This window comes from Babylonia areolata, chromosome 18, assembly GCF_041734735.1.
Source record: "Babylonia areolata isolate BAREFJ2019XMU chromosome 18, ASM4173473v1, whole genome shotgun sequence".
NCBI lineage: Eukaryota > Metazoa > Mollusca > Gastropoda > Neogastropoda > Buccinidae > Babylonia > Babylonia areolata.
The window spans coordinates 61,874,902-61,901,707 of NC_134893.1; the positions used below are offsets into that span (position 1 = coordinate 61,874,902).

The 26,806-nt window shown below is 39.3% G+C and overlaps 1 protein-coding gene across 2 annotated transcripts in view; it reads right to left on the reverse strand.

Moving 5' to 3' along the window:
• Window positions 1-5,093: 5,093 nt before the first annotated feature.
• Window positions 5,094-26,806, reverse strand: part of LOC143292976 (netrin-1-like) — an 85,967-nt gene continuing 64,254 nt past the window's right edge. The window contains exon 7 of one of the 2 annotated variants that reach the window (XM_076603710.1): window positions 5,094-13,227. In XM_076603710.1, the coding sequence (XP_076459825.1) occupies window positions 12,899-13,227 (329 nt within the window). In that variant the 3' untranslated portion in view covers window positions 5,094-12,898. The remainder of the gene's footprint in view (window positions 13,228-26,806) is intronic. The other variant, XM_076603711.1, reaches the window with a different exon arrangement.

Sequence of the window (26,806 nt, forward strand, 5' to 3'; positions counted from 1 at the left end):
TTTCTCCTTCTGTTCGGAGTCCTCGTGTAATCCTAGATCAGCCTCTTTCCTTCCAACAGCACATTTCGAATATCTGTAAAGTTCCTATTTGGAACTGCGTAGAATCAGTTATTTCCGCCACTATCTCTAAACCGATGCAACCAAGACACTTGTATGCGCTCTGGTTATCTCAAGATTGGCTCAAAGTATTCCAAGAAAAGAAGAACACGCTTGCTGTCTGGACTGACATGGAGAAGGCGTTCGACAAAGTCTGGAAGGACGGACTCAGGCTCAAACTACGGCGATGTGGTGTGTCTGGAAGGATGTACACCTAGATCAGCCAGTACCTACACAACCGCCAAGCCCGAGTCAAGATTCAGGGCCAGAAGAGCAAGAAGAAGGTGCTGAGACAGGGAGTACCACAAGGAGGAGTCCTTTCCCCAACGCTGTTCCTCATCTTCATAGATGACATCGTCAGAGAACTGTCAAGAGGAGTCAGAGGAGCGATCTACGCAGATGACCTGGTGCTCTGGTGCTCTGAAGAGTACACCACTACAGCACAGGTACGCCTCCAGACTGTGCTCAACAAAATCAGCAACTGGACCAAGGAATGGCTTGTCTCTGTCAACTCAAGCAAAACAACCTACAGTCTTCAGCCTATCCAGCAAGAAGCAAGAGGCGAAACTGACACTGAACAACCAAAGGCTTGCAGAGGAACCCACACCTACCTACCTGGAAGTGACCTTTGACCGCAGGCTCACTTGGAAACAGCAGATCATCAGATGCTGTAGCAGGGCCAAGCTGAGACTGGCGATCATGAAGAAACTTGCAGGGACGGACTGGGGGGCTGATGAACGTATCCTAAAGAGACTCTATACAGGGAGAGTCCGACCTGTAGTTGAGTACGGGACATCAGCATGGGCATCAGCTGCAAAGTCTAACCTCGACCATCTCAAGATACAGAACCAAGCTCAGCGTATCATAACTGGCGCCATGAGATCCACCCCAATCCTGAAGATGGAGGAGACCACTGGGCTACAGTCACTGGAGGACAGAAGGGACGCAAAAATCCTCATCCAGGCAGCAAAATTCAAACGCCTTGAAAACCATCCAATGAACAACAAAATGAGCAGACCCACCAAGAGCAGGCTGAAAAGAGGCAGCTTCATCCACCAGTCAAGACGCCTTGAAAGGCAAACCCCAGTCTTGATGGAACACGAAGCAAAGCCTATCCCGGCAAATGTCACCCACCCATCTTGGAAGAAGCAGGTGTTCCCAACAGTCGTCACCAGCATTGCCGGAGTGGAGAAGAACACAGTCAGACACCCAAAGGAAGGCCCTGGCCATGGAGTACATCTGCAACCAGTACCCCCAGGAAGACTGGACCCATGTCTTTACAGATGGCTCCGCCACAGAAGCAACGAGGGATGGCGGAGCTGGAATGTTCCTCCGATACAAAGACGGAGACGAAGAAATTGCAATCCCAACAGGGAAATACTCCACCAACTTTCGAGCTGAGCGAGAAGCCCTCTGTGAGGCAGCCACAACAGTCTCGCAGAACTCCACAAGAACAACAGGGCAGGTGGTGGTGTTCTCAGACGCTCTCTCCGTGCTCCAAGCCCTCAAGAACTCCCGCTGCAAAGAACAGAACCATCTCACTTCAGCCCTTGTTGCCCTGAGTGCCAGAGTGGAGAAAGTGGTGATACAATGGGTACCAGCACACTGTGGCATCAGAGGCAACGAAAAAGCGGACATTCTGGCAAAAGACGGTGCACAGAAGGAGCAGGCCAACAAACTGGTGTCATACGATGAAATCAAGACAATCATCAAGGCACAGCAAGGAATAAAGTTGCGCCTCCAGCACCCCAAATATAACCCAGAAGACAGATACCATTTGCTGGAACGACGGGAACAGGTCAAGATCTTCCGCCTGAGGACTGGACACAACCGCCTGCTCCACCACATGCACACAAAATTTGCATTGGACAGAGTGGAGAGTGCCCTTGTGGTGAGGGACAAATGACAACCGATCACATCCTTCAAGACTGTACGACGCATGCAGCATCCAGGAGGAAGTACTGGCCAACACCGACAGCAGTGGAAGCCAAACTGTACGGCACTCTGGAGGAGCTGCGACGTACGGCAGCCTTCATCGAGGACACCGGGCTGCTCATCAAATTGGAGGCGAACGAGGAAGAAGAAGAAGAAGAATCTCAAGATTGGATTACTGCAATTCTCTTTTGGCCAGCCTTCCCAAATATATGTTAGACAGACTCCAACGAATTCAGAATAACGCTCCCAGACTCATATGCAGAGCATCTGAATTTGACCACGTTTCTCCTCTTCTTCAGTCTTTCACTGGTTGCCTGTTTCTGATCGAATAGACTATGACCTTTTCTGCAGTCAACGGATCTGGCCCCAAGTATCTTTCTAAACTTCTATCTATGCTCCATCTATATATATATATATATAAAGCATTTAATGTGGCCCTTTGGGGTTTTTATTTTTGTTGTTGTTTGTTTGTTTGTTGCTATATTCAGCAATGCCCAACAGCAATAATGGTCAGTCACGACCAAGTTCCTGTCAAGAAGTCTTTGTACACACTGCACAAACGTCACAAAAATTCAAACTGAACAGTTCTTACATAGACGTCAGTAGTGGTTAGCAGTAGTCAGCACTTAATCGAACAGACTCACACTGATTGTATGTATGTATATATATATATATATATATATATATATATATATATATATATTGTATATTGTGTGTGTGTGGGGGGGGGGGGGGGGGAGAGAGAGAGAGAGAGAGATGTATAGATAAATACTGTGTCGAAACTTATTTGTTAGTACTGTGTCACACTTATCCTTAAGTGTGTTTCGGAGAAGACGAACCGAAGGTTCGATCTTGTCTGTTTACGGTTGATTGGAGTATAGATCTCCCTGGCACTGTGCCACTGGTCTAAAAGAGCTTTTATTTTAAAATCAGTGGCCCCTTCTATATAAAAGATCGTCTGCTACGGTGACCCAACAAGGTATCGTACTGCCATAGCTGAGATGGGATCTGTCCAAAGATGAGTAAAATGCACATTAAAAAAGTCAAAAGTTTCGCTCCGTCGTGCTAAAGATAAGTTCAGCGGCAGTGACGTTCGTGCGAAATTCGGAACTAGATGAAACGACAAACCGCTTGGTGTGATTTTTTTCCTTTCAGATTTGGCAGACATGGTCGCTTCCTTCACGCATGCGCAATGGGACTGCATGTAACCGACAATTATTGTGCAATGAAAATCGAATTAAATTATTTAGTTTGCTTTGATGGGGACATTTATGCAGTAAGTTTGTGTGTGTGTGTGTGTGTGTGCGTGGGGGGGGGGGGGGGGGGGGGTTGTTGGTGTTTTCTTTTTCTTTTTTCTTTTTTAAGTCTTTGCGCAATTCTCTTCCTTCTTCGCCTCTTGTCAAGTATAAGTTGTCGCGAATTATTGATTGAATGCCCCTGCCAAAGTTGATCATGCATCATGTCTGCCTTCGTCAATGTTCGAGGATAACGGCACCACAGACGTGTGCTTTGGTGAAGTCAGGGATGGACCGAAACAGCATGGGGGGACATCCAAGAACTTCCCCAGGGGGACCTATGACAGGGGATGTGGGGGGACGATTTGGGACTTGCACCGGGTTGACATTCTGTCTGCAACGTCGGTAGGGAATATCACCCTGGGTGACATCGTCCTAAATCGTCCACCTCCCCTTTACTGTCTCCACTTGCAGGAGTCTGTCAAACCATTTCTAGATCCTTTGCAATTTGCACGCAGGAGGAACATAAGTGCGGATGAAGCTATACGTTTTTCTTGAACAAAGATAATGAACATCTAGACAAAGGAAATACATGTGTTCGCCTAATGTTCTTTGACTTTTATAGCGCTTTTAATACTATTCAACCTCACCTTTTTAGCAAAGAAGCTTATGCACGTGGGACTCGCTTCAAACTTTACAAACACTGGTGCTCCACAAGGCACGGTGCTCCTGCCATTTCTGTACAGCATGTATACGGCTGAATGCAGAAGGATGACCAATTCGTGTCCAATAGTTAAGTTTGCAGATGATTCCGGACTGACAGGACTAATTACCGACGACGATGACGTTGACTATCGAGAAGAAATTGACAGATTTGTTTTCTGGTGTGACGAAAATAACCTTCAATTGAATGTCGGCAAATGGCTTCAGAAAACAAACAAACATCTTTAAATAAAAATATATAATAAGAAATGAAGTGGTTGAACAGATAGACATACAAATATCTTGGTGTGATAATAGATAATAAGCTTTCTTGGGATCAAAATTACACTGCACTCACTATAAAGAGCAACAGTCCCAAGCATTGCCTTAGAAAAAAAGAACAAAGGTCGTTTCATGTGTGCAAGCAAATGCTCCAAATTTTTTACACTTCTGTTGTCTGCAGCGTTTTAATATTTGGCGATGTGTGTGTTGCGGTGAAAACTTGACCAAACGTGAGAAAGACAGGTTAGAAAAAGTCATTAAGAAAGCGGGCGGAGTGGTGGGTAAAAGACAAGACACTTTTTGCGACATGTACAATAGGAAACTGACTTACACATTCAAGACAATTTTGACTGATGAAATAAATCTATTACATGAAGACATTATTGGCAGACGGTCGGACAGAAGTGACGGGTTTAGAGATCCACGCGTAAGAACATCCTGCAACATGAACTCGTTCATACCCACTGCCATTCGCGCACACAATCAAAACACACAACAGCCTCACTGACAGAACTGTGACACTGTTCCCCCTGCACCTTACCAGCAGACGAGTGCATAGTGAAGACGTTTTGCGTGCATGACAGAGTGCGCGAGGGGGGTAGAGGGGGAGGGGGGCGGGGTAGGTTGGATGGGGTGTGGTGAACGAAGGATGTGTGCTGCTGGCTGTGTACGTGATCGAGTGACTTTCAACATACATAGATTTTTTTTTATTGGCATGATATATGTTGTATGTACGTGTGTGTGTACGTCTGTATGTGTGTATGCGTGTATATTTAACTGATGTATGTGAGGTGTTATTTGCTGGATGCGTTTATTTATACATACTGATGAGCAACAATTTATTGTCTTTTATTTATTAGTTTCATCATAAATACAATCAAAAACATTTTCCTATCAATATTGTACCATATTGTTTCTAATATTATACGACTTGAAGGAAAAGGAAGAAAATATAGTACAATTTAAGTTTCCTGATTCTGTGAATCGCTATTGAGGGGTGAGGGTGAGGGAAAACAAACAGATGGCACATTAAAATGGACAGAAAAACTAGTAATGTGTGGTGAGAAGTTGCCCGGAGTTGCTACTTGGACGTGAAGAAATTTTAGTTAAACAGTCACACACATAAATCCAAATTCAGGTTTATCTTGTCATCCCTTCCACATAGTTAATCACATAAAAGATATAAAATAAATAAATGAAAAACAAAACGAAAGTGAATAGATCAAACATACTGTCAAACTTTTTCAAACTATAATGGTCCAAATACCAGAAGAATATTTTGCTTTGGTTCTGCAGGCACAAGTCAGTTTCTTTCCAATGAGGACACAGAGAGAGACAGAGAGAGAGAGAGAGAGAGAGAGAGAGAATACAATGAATAAATGAAAGAATGAAAAAGAGAAAAGAAAGAAAGAAACTAATATGGACTGAAAAGAAGATGATTTCTGTTAGGCCTTAGATTAAAAAAAATGACCAAATGTCAGTGTCTTTGTGCGATGGAAACATAACTGTGCTCCAGGAACATTTGCACAAAGAACATGGACGCATGTTTGACACTGTACCATGTCTTCTTCTCGTGACTCCTGTCACAAGACGCACATCCAACTATTTCAGCAGTTTCCATTTTGCTCGAATCTTGGTGTTTTTGCACGAATCTTTTCCTTGCTGGCCTTCTTTTTCTCTGTTGCCACCACGATTGAGGCATTATATGGGCTTAAGGTCAAGATTTGAGACGGCCCCTTTTCAAAAGATAGGGTTGCCTTACCAGCACAGGGGCAATGTCTGTAATGGACACTCGTCTCGCTGACTGACAGTCAGTCCTCGTAGTGAAAGGGATACTGGCCAGTCTGATCTGAAGTGGAAGGCAGTCCAGTTTGGGCTAAGGTTAAAGGTCCTGGACTGACAATCGTGCTCTCCTGATGAGGGGTGCTGACATGCTCTGTAATGGAATGTTCTGGGCTGTGGGTTTGCTCACGATATCCTGCAGCAGAGTAATCACAAAATGTGGAGACCTATTGATTTATAGCATATGTTTTTTCGTAACATTTGCAATAATGACCTTTATTTTCAGTGATGATAACGCAGTCGTAGTGGCCCACGTCCTCGACTCTCGCTGTCTATCTGACGTACAATGAAAGTTCTTCAAGGTCCCCCACCCCGTACTTCATGATGCTGCCAATGTTGCTGTCTACGACACTGATGCGCTTCTTGAGGACTTTTGACATTGAAACAACTTCAAGTTCTCCTGGCATTGATTTTGGGTCTGATATCGCACATAGCCGTTCTTGTATTTGTATTTCTCATTTTTTGTCACAACAGATTTCTCTGTGTGAAAGTCGGGCTGCTCTCCCCAGGGAGAGTACGTCGCTACATTGAGAGCGCCACCCATTTTTTTTTTCTCCTTCGTATAGTTTTATTTGTTATTCCTATCGAAGTGGATTTTCCTGCAGAATTTTGACAGGGGCAACCCTTTTCTTGCCGTGGGTTCTTTTAGGTGCACTAAGTGCATGCTGCACATGGAACCTCGGTTTATGGTCTCATCTGAATGACTTGCGTCCAGACCAACACTCAAGGTCTAGTGGAGGGGGAGAAAGTACCGGCGACTGAGCCGTGATTCGAACCAGCGCACTCAGATTCTCTGGCATCCAAGGCGGACGCGTTACATGTTCCATTGATTTGTAATGTCTAGCGCCCTGGGGTAGGTCAGCGTTGATGATATGCAGAGATAAAGCAGAGTATGACTGAAAGTTACAACTCTGTAATGTGTTACATATGCCCTGAGTCTGTTGACCAGTGTCTTCTCTTTCACCCGGTGTAGAGTGTCAACAGGAAGATTTTATTCCTCACCGCATTCTGCAGTTGTTGGCCTTGTGAGATTGCCACACTTCGAACAAGAGAGGCAAGGCCTTCAACACTCACTTATGATATACTTCAAAAACAAATTATTAAAAATTATATTTAAAAAATCGTTAAAATGTGTTCTGTATTTGTTATTATAAAGCTTCGGATTAAAAAGAAGAAGAAAAAGAAGAAAAAAAGCCTGAACGCAGATTCCAACCCTGCATATTCAGGTGAGAAGCAATTGTCTTCGCCACTGCACTATTGCGGTTCGATCAATGACGTTCAAAAATTAGAATGCTTTTTGAAGGGCGATAAATACTTTGCGGTATTCAAAGTGATAACGCTGTTTAACTCATGTTATTTTAGTATATCTTGGGCATTAAGAATTCTTCAGAAGTCCGCGGTAAAGGAGACGTTGCCATCGCCGCAATCACACTGCAACATTTAGCCGTATTCTATGGATCTAGATAGATGTATACAAGTTTAGTTACAGTCGCCGGGAAAGTATACATGGTCGATTCAGTTTCTCTTTTATGTTCATTCTAGTTAATTGACAATCCACTTTAAAATACCCATATGCAGTAAGCACGTTGATGATGTACTCTGTGTCACTGTATGTGTTCTGTCCAGAATTTGTATTTCTTTCCATCTAATTGCGAACAAGGAAAACGAGGTAATGCCGCCTTCTTACAAAGCATCGCCTATGCAACAGCAACTGGGATGCGGTAATATGGTGTTTTCGGAATCCCGGAAATAGCCTCAACGAAATAAACCGTTAATGATACGGGAAACACGGCTTAATTCGGAGGACTTACAACCTACTATTGGTATGACTGTGAAGATATAAGCCAAATTTGGTATTGACAGACAAAGTATTTCCAGAGAAAATGGCAATGTTAAAGTTTACCACGGACACACAGATATACAGACACACACATTCACAGACCACCGAACACCAGGTTATAACATAGACTCAGTTTGTTTACACAAGTGAGTAAAAAAAACAAATAAGCATCCTTCTCGGTTTGTTTGAATAATCTTGACGGATATTTCTCTGACAGAATCTGGCCTTTACGACTGTAGGGATTCTACAGGGGATGGACACAGGTGAATGCGAGCTGCTTCAGTCGGTCTTTACTGGGCGTGGCGAAACGTCACCACATGTTACCTGTTGCCGCAGCCCTGACTGTTAGCCAGCGTCATCTCTTTCTCTTTGAGTAGAGTGTCCACAGGAAGGCTGTTTTCATTTCTCACAGCATTCTGCATATTTTGGGTTTCAGTAACAGCCACACTTCGAAAAATGCTCCCCTCCCCTCCCCCAAATTCCATGCTCACGACGTCTCTGCAGAAATCTTAAGAACCATCTTTTTCAAGCTACTTATTCTCTATGTTGAGGGCACGGGAAAGCGGGTTCCTCTCTGCTGATTGGAACGCCAGTGACATCACGCGCATTATCCCAAACATATGATCTTGTAAAAGCAGCATATGCTGCATGAGTTCTCTTTCTGACTTGACTGCTAGAGTGCACTGCCGTCCAAAACATTTCTTTCCACCATATGCTAATCTATTCTTTGAAAGCAGGTGTCTCTTTAACATGGGTTTCGGGATACTACACACTCTGCAAGTTTAATTTAATCCTTGGTCCCCATTTGTGATTGATGCTACTGCCCGTTACATGCCCTAAGCCCACGATTTATCGCAATCGCCCCCCCCCACCCCTCCCCGGATTTCTCTCATTTTATGAGAAATCGTGGGATTGCGAGAAAATGTGTGGAAAATCGTGGGAAGTCCCCTTTAGTTTGATCAAAAATATTTCCTTTGTCTTCAGTTGGGTTCTGGTCTTTTCCCATTGCAAATCTAAGAGAACAAATCACACAGGAAAAGAAAAGAGAAAGATGGGGGCGACAACAGTTACGCTAATGATAATGGCAGTGGCGTTATTAAAGACATCAACAGTAATGACACTGAAACACATCTATTTATTGTATTTCACAAAAGATGGATCACTGCAGTGCATTGACCTCAAATTCAACATCAGAATCAATAGCAAACAACAAAATTAATGCAATGTACATAACTCAAACAGAAATATAATATGATATAATATAATATAATATAATATAATATAATAAGACTTGAACCAAATCATTCCCAAGGGATGTTGGGAATAACATCAAAATGATTCAACCCTCTACATAAACGTGACAGAAAGAAAGATGTTTCACAATGCTTTATCCTCACGTAGGGAGCGTGAAAACTGGACCAAATAGTTATGGTGTTTGTTGTGATGCAACCTTTTCTGTTACATTTATTTAGAATGTTCTTCATTTCTTGCTTGCTCATTTGTTCATCTGTCTGTCAGCATCCTTTCGCATATAAGACTGCACTGGAAATATATTCTCAGTTTCTTAAAAGCCACTCAGAACATTGAAATATTATTCTAAAAACAGAGTGAAAGAAAAGAACAAATCAACCAGCCAAGTAAACACACAAAAGAAAACGTGCGCACGCGCGCGCGCACACACACACACACACATACACTCACTCATACACATAGTGTCATAACTTCCACCGTCTATTGATGTCTTCGTCAACGCTACTGTCGTTATCATGATCTTTGGACAGTGCGGAATTTGTGAAAAAATGGGGGGTTTAGTAGACAGGTCCGAACTTAGGATCAGTATGTAATCATATTAATTGGAGGAGATGTCCTTGCATTAAACACCGTACTTCGTATGAAATAAGCAATTTGGGTGACGATTGGTTAAGTCTAGGATAAAACAAAAGGCAAAACCATCATGGCTTACGTGTGATTCCTGCTCAACAACAACCAAACCGAAAACGCCAAGCGGGTGATGGGGGGTGGGGTAGAACGGGGTGGGTGGTTGCCAGTACATTCATAACGATCCAAATAATGTTTTGTTTATTATTAGAAAGTGTAAGCAGGGAATGGGGTTATCATAAGCACGCCACATCGAACGGCATTTCATTGTTTTACAATAATAATAATTTTATAGATATATCAAACTTTCAACCTTTCCCTGTCTTCTTAACAACTTTTCGGCTTGAAGTAAAATCGTTACAAAATTGCAGTAAAAAGTTTATATAGCTGGGGGCGTGGGGAGGGGGTGGGTGGGTCGCGTTATGCGTAATGTGAGTCAAGATTATCAACAGACAAATTCTGGACCGAAGATTTGTTAATTTAGATGATTGTTCGTGGACATATTAGAATAAACGATGAGGCGTATACAAAAATCATTCTCTGAAGAAAATTTAGCGGCTTCCTTCGCCTCCTTTCATTCATATGTAATGGCGAACATGGGTGTAGGTTATGCGTGTGCTTATTATGCACATAACAGTGCATAAATAGAAGACGCTACTTCGCTACTTTTACCCTTAAAATCTTATTTCTCATGATATATCAAGACTGATGTCGCATTTCCTGGCAGAATTTGCTGCTCCTGGTAGATGTATTCATCAGTGTAACCTCAATACTAAGACAGGAGAATTATTTGAACAAAGCGACAGCTCTTAATCAGTGTGACAGTGTGTTAGACAAACGTGGTATGTACACATTGTATTTCTTATTCACAAACATACAAATATAACCCAAAAAAACATGTAACAGTAACGCGACTGTGTAAATATGTTGGCTTCGTCATATTTTTGTGCCCTTTCCAGAATTGGGTAGTCATTGTAATTAGAATATGTAGAAAGAACTGATTTTGTTTCCTATCTTGAAGCAAGATTTGGTGTCGGCAAATTTTGTTCCAGGGAAAATGAAATTGTTAAAGTTAACACACAGACACAGACACACAGATAATCGAAACAGAGCTGTTACAAGAAATATTGTTTTTAAACACACAGCGAGCCAATGACCGAGGGCATGAAAATGAGAGTAAAATTTGATGTTTCATAATGCACTGAGCAAGATGGTGTAATGTAAGCAAATACAAGGAGCAGATCTTGATCCCAGTGTAATATGCATCAACCACGTGCTCAATATTAAATCAAACATTACCGCTGAAATGCATTCGCTCAACACTTTGCGGATTAGCAGCGGCAAGCATCTACTGTTACGACCAAATATGTGAGTGAGAGGGGTTGGGGTTAGGAGGTAACTGGTTGCTGCTTCCCCTCTTAATTTTCTCCTGTCGAACGAACCGCCAGAGAGACTCTTCAGATCGCTCGCGACCGGTCGCCACAACGGGCAAAGTAAATACCGTTAGCCTTTCTCAAGCAATTGATGCGATGACGGCAGTGTTTTTTCGCGGCTAACATGATGGAAATGTTACTAACGGAGGGTCCTAACACTGAAGATGTAACGACAAAACATGGGCCATTCAAACACCTACTCAGTATCAGAAGGACTGTCTGGGAGTAGAGAGGTGGAGCAATGGGGGCAGGAGGGGGACAGGTAAAGAGTTCTGGGGAGGGGTGGAAATGAGCATACTGGCCGACACTAAGAGGGACAGAGAGAGAGAGAGAGAGAGAGAGAGAGAGAGAGAGAGAGAGATGCAAATCAACCCAACTCTGAAATATTATGTCAGTAATAATGATCATGACTGTGTACATATACAAAAGAAAGCTGGACAATGATGCCTTCGTAGTACAAACAGGCCAAGAGGTAGCCAGAAAAATGAAAAACGACAACACCAATGAGATGAAATGGACACGTATTCAAACAATAACAATAAGCACTGTAGCCACGTTGCTCTTTTTTGAATAAATGACAGGAAAGAGGGGAAATTTTAAAGTGACGAATTTAAATACAACAAAGTCCCACGTTAAACGACAACAACAACCGAAGAAAGTCAATAAAGAAAGTCACCATAGTCACTTCACCTCTTACTAAGGATAAATAAAACATCGACCTCATAAAAAAAAGTGTTCTAACCATGCACTGACACCTATCGAAGTTTCGCTGTATTCATAAAATGTACACACTTGCAAAACTATTTTCTACTATTGTGTCACAACCTTTGATGACAACCACGTCTCATGAAGTAACAAGTGGGTTCTCTGCAGGTCCGGCATTTCCTTTCATAATGTCAAGGAACGAGCTGAAGCGGTCGCGAAGTACAAAATATAACATTGCGTTGAGGTATTTGTTGACAGACAACTATCTTTGTATACGATTAGTAATGAAACAAACATTCCGGGCCTTCTGAGGCAAGAAAATTCCATTCCAGTCATCAGTATTTTCACTTCGGAAAGCACACCACTGTCAAACTTGGACAGAAAGAAAAGGATTGTCAATGTGTCCCTCCCCCTCCAAACACTTAATACTGTTTCCGTCTCCACCTGCTTTTGTTCTTTCAACACGTTTTGTTATCCTATCCTGTCGCATACTACTTTCATTTGAGTTTTTCTGAGCGTTTCCTTGTTCACATAATCATGTCCACGTGCTAAAAATTGTTTCATGTACAGCACATTGCTGTACAATTTTGTTTTTTGTCTCGCTGTTCATCTTTTGGATGCACACGCAATTAATCTGCCTGTTACACAACACATACACACTTTGTCGGTTTTGTTTTAGATAAGTGCATGTATTTATAATGACTATCAATTCGTCGCGTCGCCTCTCTAGTTTAACTGAAATAACTTAGCTTTTTATCTAAACCGAATGAAAGCAAATCTGACCAATCGCAAATTCCACCAATCAAAACATAAGTCGTGTTTCTTACAAAGAAAGTCCGCGACGGAAGGAAAAAGAAAAAAAGCACAACACAGAACAGCCTGACTGACACGTTTTACAGGAAAAAAAAATCGTTCACAAGCCAGGGAAACCAAAATCTAGAACTCTACCGTCAAGCTCGACAGAAGCCTCGCTGCTCCCGCTTGAGGTACTGTTTTAAACGTCGGTTCCATTTTTCTTTCCAGCGATTGACCTTGGCGTTTGTGTCTACCACATAGCCCAGACCAATATCTCTCTTGCGCTGACGGGCCACAATGAGATAACGGCGTCCAAGGCGAAATTTGGGGCATTTGCACTGGGCGGCCTCGCGTGGCACCCACAGGTGGCTTTCCCCCAGCCGGCCATGATCTGCATTTGCCCGTGGATAAGAGCTGATGATGTTGACAGTGAACTTGAACCAGTCTCCATCTACCTCCTTAGATATCATCTGTACTTGAAGTGCTGCAAAAATAACACAAGCACACAGTTAGTAATTGTTTACATATGTCTGGCCACATAAAATTTATCACTTAGCCCAGTTGTTTTCCACACTGGATTTGAAAAAAAAACCAACGTATATACCAAAATCCAAGTTGCATTGATCAGAGCTATCACATGAATGATAGCAAAACTGAACACAAGTTTGTTTCCCGATAACAAGAGTGTTTGTCTGCATGGCTGAAATATACTAGTCAGATTTCCAAGTCATACTATTTCCAATTTTCAATTCAATTTATTTCAGTTTGACAAGGGCATAGCAAATTACACAGGGCTAAAACATGACACGACACTTAAAACGTCAAACAAAAAACAAAACAAAACAAAAAGAAAAATACATAAAGTTCGAATTGGAAGGGGAAACTGGATATAGGCCTTGTTGAAGTTAATTTACAGTAAATGCCTCAAAGATAAAGCACGCTGCCACATTTGTTACAAACGAACACACTACACAGTACATAAAATACTATTTTACAAAGTGATTTTTCTGTAAAAAGGGCTCTAAGCGCTTAACAAAAACAGGGAAAACGCACATATACACACACAATCGCCCCGACCCCCGCCCTCCCACACACAGAAGCACACAATGAGAACAATGAGATGGGGCAGTGGTTTCTACATTTTGTTTAAAGAAGTTGGTTCACAGGGAATACGAATGAAATGGAAGAAGAGTTGCTGATCTGCACAGGGATTTGGTTCCAGACAGTTGGGCCATGAAATGAGGAAGAACGCTGACCGATGGACTTCTGACAGAGGGTTGCGAAGCAAACGGCTATCGGAAGAAGAATGGAGCTGATGGGATGGGATAGATATGTGGATGATATCCTAAGATATCCTGGGGCAGTGCCAGAAACATATGAGAAACATAGATGCAAGTTTGTAGTTGATTATGTACTGCATCCAATAAGGAGGACTTACCGAAACATCACTGTATATTTGTTGATGTTATGTTTATAATATATTAGACCACGCAATAATTTACGGTAAAATGGATAGACTAAGAACGGCATATACACTTAATGTATAATTTAGGTTATTTCTATGAATTGCCAAGGCCTAGCCAACCCACAAAGAAGAAGAGACGTCTTCCACTATCTAAGAAATAAGAATAATTCAATTTATCTTCTGCGTGATACCCATTTAACCCAAGGTTCGATCTGAATTGAGATACAAACGTTACTTTGCTTCCCACAAATCTAACTGAAGAGGAGTAGCTATATTATTTTAAAATAATTTTGAATTCCAATTAAAGTAGGTATATAAGGATCCCGAAGGAAACTATATATTTGCTTCTGTTCGTATTGTGGAAAAAGACTATCTAATAATTTGCATTTATGGACTGAATAGAGATAATCTAGAAGTAGAAAAACGCATGCTTGAAGTAGGCTACGAAAACATTATCACTGAACGACACTGAACTCTTATTACATAATAATCAACATACTTTCGTGGAAGCAATGAATACTGTTAACACATTTGGGAAAAAGTTTTTCTTCCTGAATGCTACTAAAACAAATGCTATATGGATGGGAAAATTAAAACATTTAAACATGGGATGGAATCCCCCTCAGTTCAAAATACTTGGCATTTGGTTTACAAACGACTTAGAAAATAACGAGGAATTAATCTGAAAGAAACATTTGCAGAAATCAACACATTCTATACAATATGGTTGACAGATTATCCCTTTAGGAAGAGTTGCAGTGCTTTAAATTTTGTCCAAAATCGTCCACTTGTTGATATTGTTGCCAAATCCTCCTGACACCATGATAAACATGATTCAGAAAACAGTGATTTAGTTTGTTTGGAATGAGAAACAAGGTAGAGTCAGTAGAAAAACTGTAACCAAAGGAATTGTTCATGGAGGGCTTGGTGTGCTAGACATTAAAAACTACATTCGTGAACTAACGTTAATTTGGATAAGAAGACTAAAGACAAAAACTCATTATTGCAATAAATCCTAGCTTGACTCTGCATGAAAAACCTGGCTCAAACCTTCTTGTTCATAGAATAAATAAATTCTGGAATGATGTTTTGCAAGCATATGGGAAATTCGGAAAGAAAATTCACCTTGAAAATATGAAGAAATGAATGCAGAACCTCTATTCTATAATTTAAACTGTCTTCTGTTAGAAATGGATTGATCAAGGAATGTGTTTTCTTTCTGACTTGCTCAATGATGATGATATGTTTTTTTGTCTTTGGAAGAATTTAAACATAAATACCAGTTACAGACTGACTATGTTACATATACTGGATACATAAAAGCAGTGAAGTGTTACATGAGTATTAATCCAAATTGTTGCAGTTAATGGGAAAATAAACTTAACACAAATAAAAAGGGGTACTACAACCGCCCCCCCCCAAAAAAAAAAAAAAACAAAAAAAACAAAAAAAAAAAAAAACAACGTCAACTCAGTGAAATCAAACTTTCAAATACGAATTATGCATAAAAAAACAAAAACTGTGTTGAAATATATGGGCATAGTTATTGAAGATGTTTGTAAATAATTTTTGTGTACAAAAGATCGCGAAAATATATACCATATATTCTGGGAATGCGATTTTACGAGTTCTGGAATAAGCTTGAAAGACATTCATGATAATTCTGAAAATGCCAAAATCTTAAAATTGAATGAAAGAATTATATTTGGACACAATAGCATATTCAAGTGTGACAGAACTCTTGGCGTGATTATAGTCCATGTCAAATTCTTCTTCCGCAAATGCAAAATCAATAATACAACTCCACAGTTTAATCATTTCAGAAAATATCTGAAACGTGTAAATGAAACAGAGAAACATATCTCGCTTGTGAATATGCCTTTTAATACATTTACGGTAAACTGGTTTCTATACAAGCAATTGATTAACATCTTAAAATGATGTTAGAATTAATGCACTTTATTCTTATGTATGCTTTTTCTTTCCTTCCTTCTGTTTTTCAGCGAATAGAGACAATATTTACAGGGACGAGTGAAAATTGAGGAAGGGAGGGGAAAAATAAGATTATTCGCATCTATCTACCACTCGTTTCATGTATACATATTGCTTCATAGAATTTCTAGGGGCATGAATGAAACACGGGAGAATAAGCAAAACAAAAGGCAACAATAATGGTTTAACCATGCAATAAAGGTATGAATGCTTTATTCTATGACGCTTATTGTACATTACATGCAAACATTAGTGGAGAAAAATATGTATATGTAGGTGCCGATGTGTTTGTGTGCCTGTCTAAATGTTTATATGCTTGTAATAATGTATGTATGTATGTGTGTGTGTACGTATGTATGTGGGTATGTATGTATCTGTATGGATATCAACTGATATATTTAGTATTAGGAAATAGTGTTGTTTGGCATTTTTGTTTGTTTGCTTCTTTTTTTTTTGTTTTTGATTTGTTGTTGTTGTTGTTGGTTGTATGTCGTTATTTCTGTTTTGATGTTAAAAATGAAATAAAAAGGTCCATTAAAAAAACTGAAAGAAGAAGAAAAAAAAAGACAATTCCACCATAAGTCTAACATTCTCTGGCTTCTGGCTGCTAAGCATCCACCTTTTCTAAATACAGTGATATCCCTTTTACTCCTGTTTACTTTAAGGTGAAGAGCTGATGCTGCATGGTACGGACTATTTAGTTGCGTTTGCAACCAAATGACTGTTTCAGAGATATAAGCAACATCATCTATCAGAGGTAAACAATTCAAGCAATTCAAGAGTAGACAATGCACCGTGTCCACCGTTTCTCTTCACTTTAAACGCTACTTAATTTGTAAAGAAAACAACATTGGACTATTGATATCACATTTGCTTTAATCCACGAGCACAAAGAATGAAGTGTGTTAGTTTTGCAACGAAAACAAATTACCCTGACCTTCAAAATGTTACATATTATATGAAAACATCGAAAATGTTTGCGTTTGATACAATTTCTCATAAGTATAGTAAATTTCTTTCAATGCTGAAGCAAAACTTTTTTCTTTTTTTTTAGTAGAGGTAATAATGATGAAGTAAGGCCGATAGTAGAATACCCTCTTTTAAAACCTGCTGAATTTCAGATTGAAGAAAGTAAAACTGTTTTTGTATTGGAGCTAATAGTGTGAATATACGGATGACAGTGGAATACCATCTTTTAAAATTTCTTGAAATTCACCTGTGATATTGTATAATTCGACACATTCTAGTAAAAATGCAAAAGTATATATAAAACGGGACTGCTAGTATCACACAGTGATATCCCTCTGTAATTGTTTGGATCATCTGCACCTCCCTTCTCAAACAAAGGAAGTACAATAGCCCCGGTCAAAATAAGTACAATAGCCCAATAGCCCCTGTCAAACAAGAAGCAAAGTCTTCATGGCTCACGTGTAATTCCCTCTGAACAACAACAAAACTGGAAACACCAGGGTGGGTTGCGGAATGGTTGGGTTCCGTCCCAGTACTTACATAATTATCGTCCCAAATAATATTTTTTTGCTGACCAATTGTCGAATTGTGCTGGAAACGGAACATTTCCATCTCAAGTCGCCCGCATCTATCTGCGTTTCATTGTTTTGCGATTGAAATATAGATATTGTGTCAGATTTTCAAACTCTCCCTGTCTTCATCACGACTTTCCGGTTTCAATAAATCATAACAAAACCGCCAAACGCATTTCAGACGAAATATATTCGATATTCACTTCTGACAATTCCAGCTCTTCCGAATCGGACGCGTTCTCCAACTCCAAACGTACCGTCCATGGTGCCGTCTTCTTCGTGACACAAGCAGAATGACCTAAAGTGTGCACACTACTTTTGCCACTGACTATAACACCAACGCCTATTAAAACCTCCATGAACTCAAAATCATCAGCACAAATGCCAAAAAATGACTACACTTATTCGGAATCCTGAAAACGAATGCTCGTAGTAAAAAAAAAAAGGGGGGGGGGGGGCGTATCTTCAAATATTTGCTTAAGTTTCCATGTCAGAAGATTAATTCAGAACCAGGAAAAATATATCAGATTGTGAGACACGCATGCTAAGTGCGAGTTAAGTTTAATGGATCCTACATTACCCGAAAAAGCCACTTGGTCTGTTGATTTAAATGGTAGTATGTTGACATGCAGAAGTGAAATGGCCTTTGTACAAAACATAATCTGAATGACGAGAAGGTGAGAGTCAAATTATATTGCTGTTATATACACGTAATGTGCTATAATATTGTCTTGCAAGAATCTATTATATATCTAAATCAAAACAACTACTATTAATCAGTCTTTCAGTATATGAGATAAAAGTGTTTCAGCCGAAATGCCGTGCTTTTCACGCATTCACGTTGTGTGTAAACCACGGGCATAAATAGAACGGGCCGAACCATCCTGAAGCTCACCGCGTGACAGCTTGAAGCGACCGTGCCGCGCGCGCAGCAGCCATTGTAACCCCACGACTTCAGTGAGCGAGAAAACGAAAGAGAGAACATGCCATGTTGTGCTGCCATTAATTGCTCCAGAAAACCTTCGAAGGCAGGAGAGAAAGGAACAACATTTCACTTAATCCTCTGTACCCATTCAGGACATTTTAAATTTCATTGTGTGTGTGTGTGTGTGTGTGTGTGTGTGTGTGTAAGTGTGTGCTCTCAATGGTAACTACGTGGAAAGACATGTGTGCTTCTTATATGTTTTAAAGGTATTTTAGCATTTTTCCCTATGCATGGTACCATGTTATTTTGATGTGCAGCCCGCCCTCACCGCCCCCCCCCCCCCCCCCCCCCCCCCGCCCCCCTACCCCCGCCACTCTTCCTCTATCTTCTTTCTTCTCTGTCTCTGTTTCTGTCTCTCTCACTTCCCCCTGCTCTTTCTTTCTAAATATATATGAATTTTGTTTTTAATTTTATGGAGGTGTTTAACTTTCTAATGGAATGTATGTGAAAGAAAGATGGAGAGGAGGGGTGTTAACTGTACATCAAAGTAAATACACAATAGTGAACATAAACACAAATAAACTAAAATGTAAAAAGCATGCAATAAAACCACACGAATCTTTACTTATGTTCCAACACACACACACACACACACACACACATTATTATGGTAGAGATGTGTTGTTCCTGTTTTAACTAAAAATGATAAAAGGACTACTACCAATCGGTGTTCCAGTGTATCAGACAAAAGTGTAAAGTTTTGTGAATATAAAAATAATGTTAGAGTAACATGATGGTGTACACATTTTTGGCTTCTTTGTCATGTTTGTGCCTTTCTGAGAATTGCATTGTCGTTATATCTAGATTTTTGTGGAAAGAACGTTTTTTTTTTTACTATTGCTTAGCCATCGACAGACAACTGTGCAGACCTGTCGGAACGTTGTGCTAGTTTGTGTCTTAGCCAACACGGATTTTTTTTTTTTTTTTAAATAATTTTATTCGAGTTTAACATTTAATACATACAGACGGACATACAAAACCAACATCTGGAATCAACAATATTTGCCACTGTGCACCACCTAAACTGCAAATCAGGAAAATGACACAACACTGTCTTCATACCGAGAAAAAAACAAAAACGTCACATGCACTGTTAAAAACAAGTAAATGAAAGGGAAAAAAATAAAAAATAAAAGAACAAACGTTACATTCGTGGTTGTCTCTACTCCTCCTCGTTGCCTTCAATCATTTTTATGTAAGGGCACCATTTTCTAGAAAATGCTATGGGCATCATTTCCATCGAGTGTATATATTTTTCGGTTTTGTATATGTTTCTTAGGTCTGTTAGGAAGTACTTTATACATGGTTTGATTTTATTTATTCTGCATTTATAAATGAAATGTTTCGCCACTAGAATGATATAGTCAAATATTTCACCTGTTTTTGTAACATCATCATTTCCAAATAATGCTAACTCTATATTAAACTTTACATTTGCACAATTTTCACACTTTTCCTTCAAGACATTCTCTATGTCCCTCCAAAAGAGCTGAGTAAATGTACAGTGCCATAAGTAGTGTTGAATTGTGTCTATTTCATTTTTACAGAAGTTGCACATGTCGCTATTTGTTATTCCCATTTTTTTTTTTAGTATTTTGTTTGTAACCAATATACCATGACATATTCTAATCTGGAACCATTTCAATCTTACTTCTTTTATGTTTTTCACTTGTTTCATAGTGGTATCCCAATTTATTGCAATGTCTAGTTTTTGCTCCCACTTGATAAAAGAATTTATATTGTATAGAAAAATTGGTTCAAGTAGTATATCATAATAAATTTTAGATCCTTTTTTAACATTAGCTATTATCTGCAGTGCTTTTGGTTCTTTATTGCAAGTTTTGTCTGTGACAGTAATATTGTTTGTGCGCAAGTAACTTTTAATGGAACGTATAAATCCCATATACAGTAAATAATTAACTTTAACCTCATATTTTTCTGTGAAATCTTTATGACTAAGGAAGCACCCATTTTCATCTACAATATCTCTAACCAGAAAAATACCTTTACTTGTCCAATTTTTTAAATAAACTGTCTTATTACCGACTTTAAATTTGTCGTTATGAAAAAGTGGTTCTACGAGTGCCTCTTGTGCTTCTTTTAACCTAACATGTTTTGTAAAATTCTCATATGCCCAATATACATCTTTCCAGAAACTATTACATTCAGTGTTTACAAATTTTCTTGGTCCGTACAGATCCAGGGAGTTGATTTCTGGGGATTTGACTAAGAGTATTTTTTTTCCACTTTGCTGTTCCTGTGTGTAATTTCCTAATCCATGATATTTTTAGAGCCTCTATGTACTTTTGTATATTTGGAATACCCAAACCTCCATTTCCAACATTATGTACTGTATATATTCTTTTAATCTTGTCTGTTTTGCCATCCCATATAAATTCATAGCACAGTTTCTGTAGTTGATTTATCTCTTTGTCCGGGGGATTGGGAAGAAGAATCCACAAGTAAATGAGTTTTGAAAGTATAAGTGATTTTAAAATAGCAATTCTACCAAGGGGTGTACATATACGTTTTGACCAAATCTTGAAAAGCCTCTTAGCTTCTATCAATTTGTCTTTTGTATTCACTTCAGTTATTTTTGATAGATCTTCTGCGAACCAAATGCCTAAAAGTTTATATTTGGGGGGGTTCCATTTCATTTTCTTTTCTAGTAGATACCGGCGTTTTGAGTTCTTCATTCTTCCTAACCAGACATTTAATGTTTTATCATAGTTAAGTTTTAGCCCTGAAAATTCTTCAAATCCCTCTAGTGTTTCAAACAACTTTTCATACGATTCTTTATCTCCTTCTAATGTGAATGTTGTATCATCAGCAAATTGACTAATTTTAAAAATGGTATCTAATAAATTTATGCCTTTAATTTCTTCATCTTCCCTAATCTTGCACGCCAGGATTTCTGAGCATAATACAAACAGATAGGGTGAGATTGGATCTCCCTGGCGGCATCCTCTTTGCATTTTCAAGCCTTTGGATACTTTACCGTTCACAATGACATATGATTTTATATCCTTGTAAAAGATGTGAATCCATTTACATAAATCTAGGCCAAATCCATAGGCTTTTAATACAGTGTTCATATATGACCAATTTAATGAGTCGAATGCTTTTTCGAAATCTATTGATACTGACAAGCCTGGACGATGTTCAATTTCTAAATAATGCATAATGTCATACAGGGTTCTTATGTTATCGCCAATATATCTACCTGGAATAAAACCTGTCTGATCTTCGTGTATTAACTTTGGTAAAACTTTCTTGATTCTATTAGCTATGCATGCAGATCCTATCTTATAAGCTACGTTTAGCAACGAAATAGGTCTCCAGTTCTGTAAATATTCTCTTGGCTTATCTCCCTTTGGTAAACATGTAATTATCCCTTCTTTTTGTGTAACTAATAGTTCTCCCTTTTTAAAACCTTCATTCAGTGATCTAACTACAAAGTCCCCTATGTCTTTCCAGAAAAATTTATAGAAGTTTACAGTCATTCCATCTGTGCCTGGACTCTTATCGTTTTGCATTCTTCTTAGTGTTTCTGTGGCTTCCTGTTTTGTTATAAGTCCTTCTAGTTGCTCTGATTCAAATTCATCCAGACTGGGCAAACTTTTAATGTAACTGCTAATGTCTATGTCTTTTACTTCCTGTTCTCTGTGTAGGTCTTCATAATAAAGTCTCGTCGCCTCTAAGATCTCGTCTGTTTCCGTCAAAATATTACCTTGAGATGTAACTAATTTCAACATTTGTTTGCTTACAAAATGTCTTTTTTCAAGATTACAAAAATATTTAGTCATCTTTTCACCCTGAGATGCCCACCTTGCTTTTGACCTTAATGCGATCCCTTCCAATTTTATTTTTCGTAGCTGTACTAGTTCTTCTTTTTTCTCCAGCAATTCTCTAGCTAAACTATGTGTATCTATTTCTTTATCGATTCGCTGTATTACTTTTTCTAGTGTTTCATCCTTTTCTATAAGCTGTCTTTTCTTTCTTATACCAAAAGATATTGTTTTAGTTCTTATTTCCATTAATAATACATCCAGATAGAGTTGATCGCTTATGGTTAACTGAATTTCATTATTAGGTATCTTGCCTAAGTTTTCTCTTGCATACGGTAACACTGCATATTGGTCCTTTACTTTTTCTATTGTTTCTTTCACTAACTCTACATATTCGTTGTCCCTAAGTAAAGATGAATTAAATTTCCAAAATGTTTTTCTTCTGGGTTCTGTGTTAAATTGTAGATCAACTGTAATTAAAGAATGGTCACTTCTGTAACCATAAGTGATATCTGCATCCTTAACGTTCGTGATCAAATTGTCAGACAATAAAAAGAAATGAAGACGGCTTTGTTGTAAGGGGGTTGGTCTCCTCCAGGTGTATCTTAAAACCTCATTATTTAATTCTCTCCATATATCTACTAACTGTAAGTCATCCGGGACTTGGTGAGCGACAACCGCGGCGAGAGGTCGTGTTTTCTGGTCTGTCCGCATGCGAAGGAACGATCGTGAACTTCAGTGTTGTTCCTACTGAGTGTTCACTTCAGATTTTCACAGGGCACAGTTTCCTGTTCAGCTTTGTGTTTGCCTGTGTGAACCCCTGTAGTTTGTTTGTTCTGTTGTGTTTTCCAGCATTTACTTCTTTTTTTTCTCTCCACTCTTATTTTATTTTATGTTATTTTTGGATAGGAAGACCAGTACCGCTCATCAAGTTTATCTTTGGATTTTCTTTATCGGTATGTACACTCTATGACCAATCTGTGAGTACAAGAGGTAGCTGGAATTTTTTGTACTGTCTTCTGACAACGTATTTATTCATTCGTTGATTCTCTGTTGCTTCTTCGGACTAGTTTAATTTTTGTTCAAAAAAGATAAGTGATGTACAGTATGGCAGGTGTGGTGCCAGTGTTTGTGTTAAATAATCAGCTCCCCACGTTTGATGAAAAACCGTTTAGTACTGCCGAGATTTGTGGTGCTGCCGAACAGACATGTGGCTTTGAGTCAATAGTTGGGGCACAACGGATAGGTGGTTTGTGGAGGATATATCCTCACAATGTCAACACAAGAAATAAACTACTGGTTCAGGGTTTTATTCTGAGAGGGGTACGGGTGGAAGTGAAGGACAAGAACCCATTCATCGTGGTTACAGCAGAGGGAGAAGAGAGAGAGGTACCCGCAACTAAATTAGTGGTGAATAATATTCCTTTATCATTTTCCGATGAGGAAATAACTAGGTCTGTAAAAAAACTGGGAGTGAACATCAGATCAAAACTGATAGCTGAAAGAGACAGAGACAAAGATGGCAAACTGACTAGATGGAAAACAGGGAGAAGGTTCATTTACATCGACGTTCCCAAAGAGCCACTTCCAGGAATCATCGTCATTGGCCCTTTCAAAGCCTCCTTGTATCACAAGGAACAGAAAATCGCCAAGAAACAGAATGATGTGGAGTGCAGGAAGTGTTTTGAAAAGGGCCACATTGCAGCCTACTGTACAAACCCCATCAAATGTCGCCAGTGTCTCCTGGAGGGGCATGTGGCGGGTGACCCCCAGTGCCAGCTAGCACCAGTAACAACTGGGAGAGCAGGTGAGGGAGGGAACGAGGGAGGGATCTATTCCGATGAACAGGAAGGAAGCATGTCCGAGAGCCAACAGCCGCCCAATAGAAAAAATGATGACAGCACAGAAAAGACTGCTCCAAAGTCTCCTAGAGAAACGAGAGGTAGACCAACAGTGCGGCGTCCGGCAGGTCAGGCAGTCAGCACAAAGAACCAAACGAAACTGAACTTCAAAAGAAACACTTCCAGATCTGCCTCTGCAAAACGCTCACGGTCAAAAGACTCCACACCACCACAGCAGTGTGACAAATATCCACGGCAGGAAGATGATGAGCCAGCACCATATGTCGCGGAGGGGGAGGACGAGGATAAGATGAACGACACCTGTGTTACTTGATAGGCGCAGTGTGACTCTGGATCTTGCCAGTGCCGGTTACGAACATTGCCTTGCCCATGGACATTGCAGTTGCAATACCCAATTATGTTAAACACACTAAAGAATTAACTAATGTAAATGTTAATCTTGATTACTTTACGCATGATAACAGTAACACTAACACCATAGCGATGATCATAATGACAATAACAATGACAGTTATGACAGTACGTACTATAGAAAAATGCTAGCATTAAACACCATCAATTAAAAGTAATGGGGGGTATACGCCTATATTCTCTGAATACTAGGGGTTTAAAAAATAAGTTAAAACGAACAGCTATGTTTTCAAATTTTAAACAACACAAATATGATATTATATGTTTACAAGAAACGCACATAAGCAGCGTTGAAGCATTACTGTGGGAAAAACAATGGGGTGGGAAGCTGTTTTTTAACAAGGGCACAAATCATGGAAGAGGAGAGGTCGTGCTAGTATCAAACAAATTCAAGGGAGAAGTAACACTGGAAAAAACATATGATCGAACAATCATTTTGTCCGTTCAGTCATCAGAGCATGACTTCATCCTTGTTAACGTTTATGCTCCAAACGATAGCGCAGATAAAATAAAATATTTCCATTGGATGCACTCTGTCCTCACTAATTATAGTGACAAGAAAATAATAATTCTTGGGGATTTCAACTGTGTCATGAACAATGGTTTAGATATAGTGTCAGGGGGGCCTCACTGTCACAGGGATATTGATCATTTTCATACTCTAGTGAATAAGCTGAACCTTGTTGATGTTTGGAGATTACTCCACAAAACAGAAAAGGAATACACATGGAGTAGATATAATCCATTTATTGCTCGACGGTTGGATTACTGCTTTGCAAATGAAAACATAGTCGATGATTGCGTTTCTTGTCAAATATTATCAGTTCCCAATACAGATCACAGAGCTCTTCTTTTGGAAATCAATAACTGTGTGTTTGAAAGAGGGCCAGGCTACTGGAGATTTAACAACTCGTTCCTGTTTGACACCAACTTTACACAACAAATGAACCACAAATTAGACACATGGTTGACAAATGAAAGTGAATTGAATGCACAAGACAAATGGGAACTTTGTAAAATAAATATCAAGAATTTTTGTATTGAATACGGCAAAACAAAGGCACAGAAAAGAAAAAACGAAATGCTAGATTTGCAGATACAGTTGCAGCGGCTGGAAAAAATGTGTACAGAAGATCCGACCAATCTAGACCTCCAGTCACAGCTAGCTCAAACTAAAAGCAGACTGGAGATTATCTCATTAGTAAAGGCAAGGGGAGCACAAATTAGAGCAAGAACTAAATGGGTTGAAGAAGGAGAAAAGAACACGCGATACTTTTTAGGCTTAGAGAAAACCAGAGCAAACAACAACATCATGACACATGTTAGGAATGAAATTGGACAGATTGTAACAAACCAGTCAGAAGTTTTGAAAGAACAAACAAGATACTACTCCTCTTTATATGGTAGAATATCAAACACAGATGATAACATTAACGAAGAAATTCACAGGTTCGTAAAAGATGAAAATTTCCCGCGCTTGAATAATGAAGAGTCGTCAAATTGTGAAGGTTTGATGAATGTTGAAGAAACAGGATTAGCTTTAAAATCAATGAAAAATGGGTCTGCTCCTGGCAGTGATGGTATTACGGTAGAATTCATGAAATATTTCTGGAATCGATTGAAAGTGCTGGTAACTGAATCCTACAATGAAGCTTTTGACAAGAATGACATGTCGTACACACAAAAACAAGGTATTATTATCTTACTGCACAAAGGAAAAGACTTGGCACGTGATAAACTAAATAACTGGCGTCCTATTACCCTTACAAACACTGATTATAAAATAATGGCAAAAACATTAGCAAGAAGATTAAGCTGTGTAGTGGATAAATTGATTAACCAAGATCAAGTGGGATATCTTAAAGGTAGAAGCATATCTACAGTTATAAGAACAATTGATGACGTCATAGAATATTTGAAAGAAACAAACAAAACTGGCTATCTCTTAGCTTTAGATTATCAAAAGGCATTCGATACCATTTCTAAAAGATATATGCTAGAAACATTAAATATATTTGG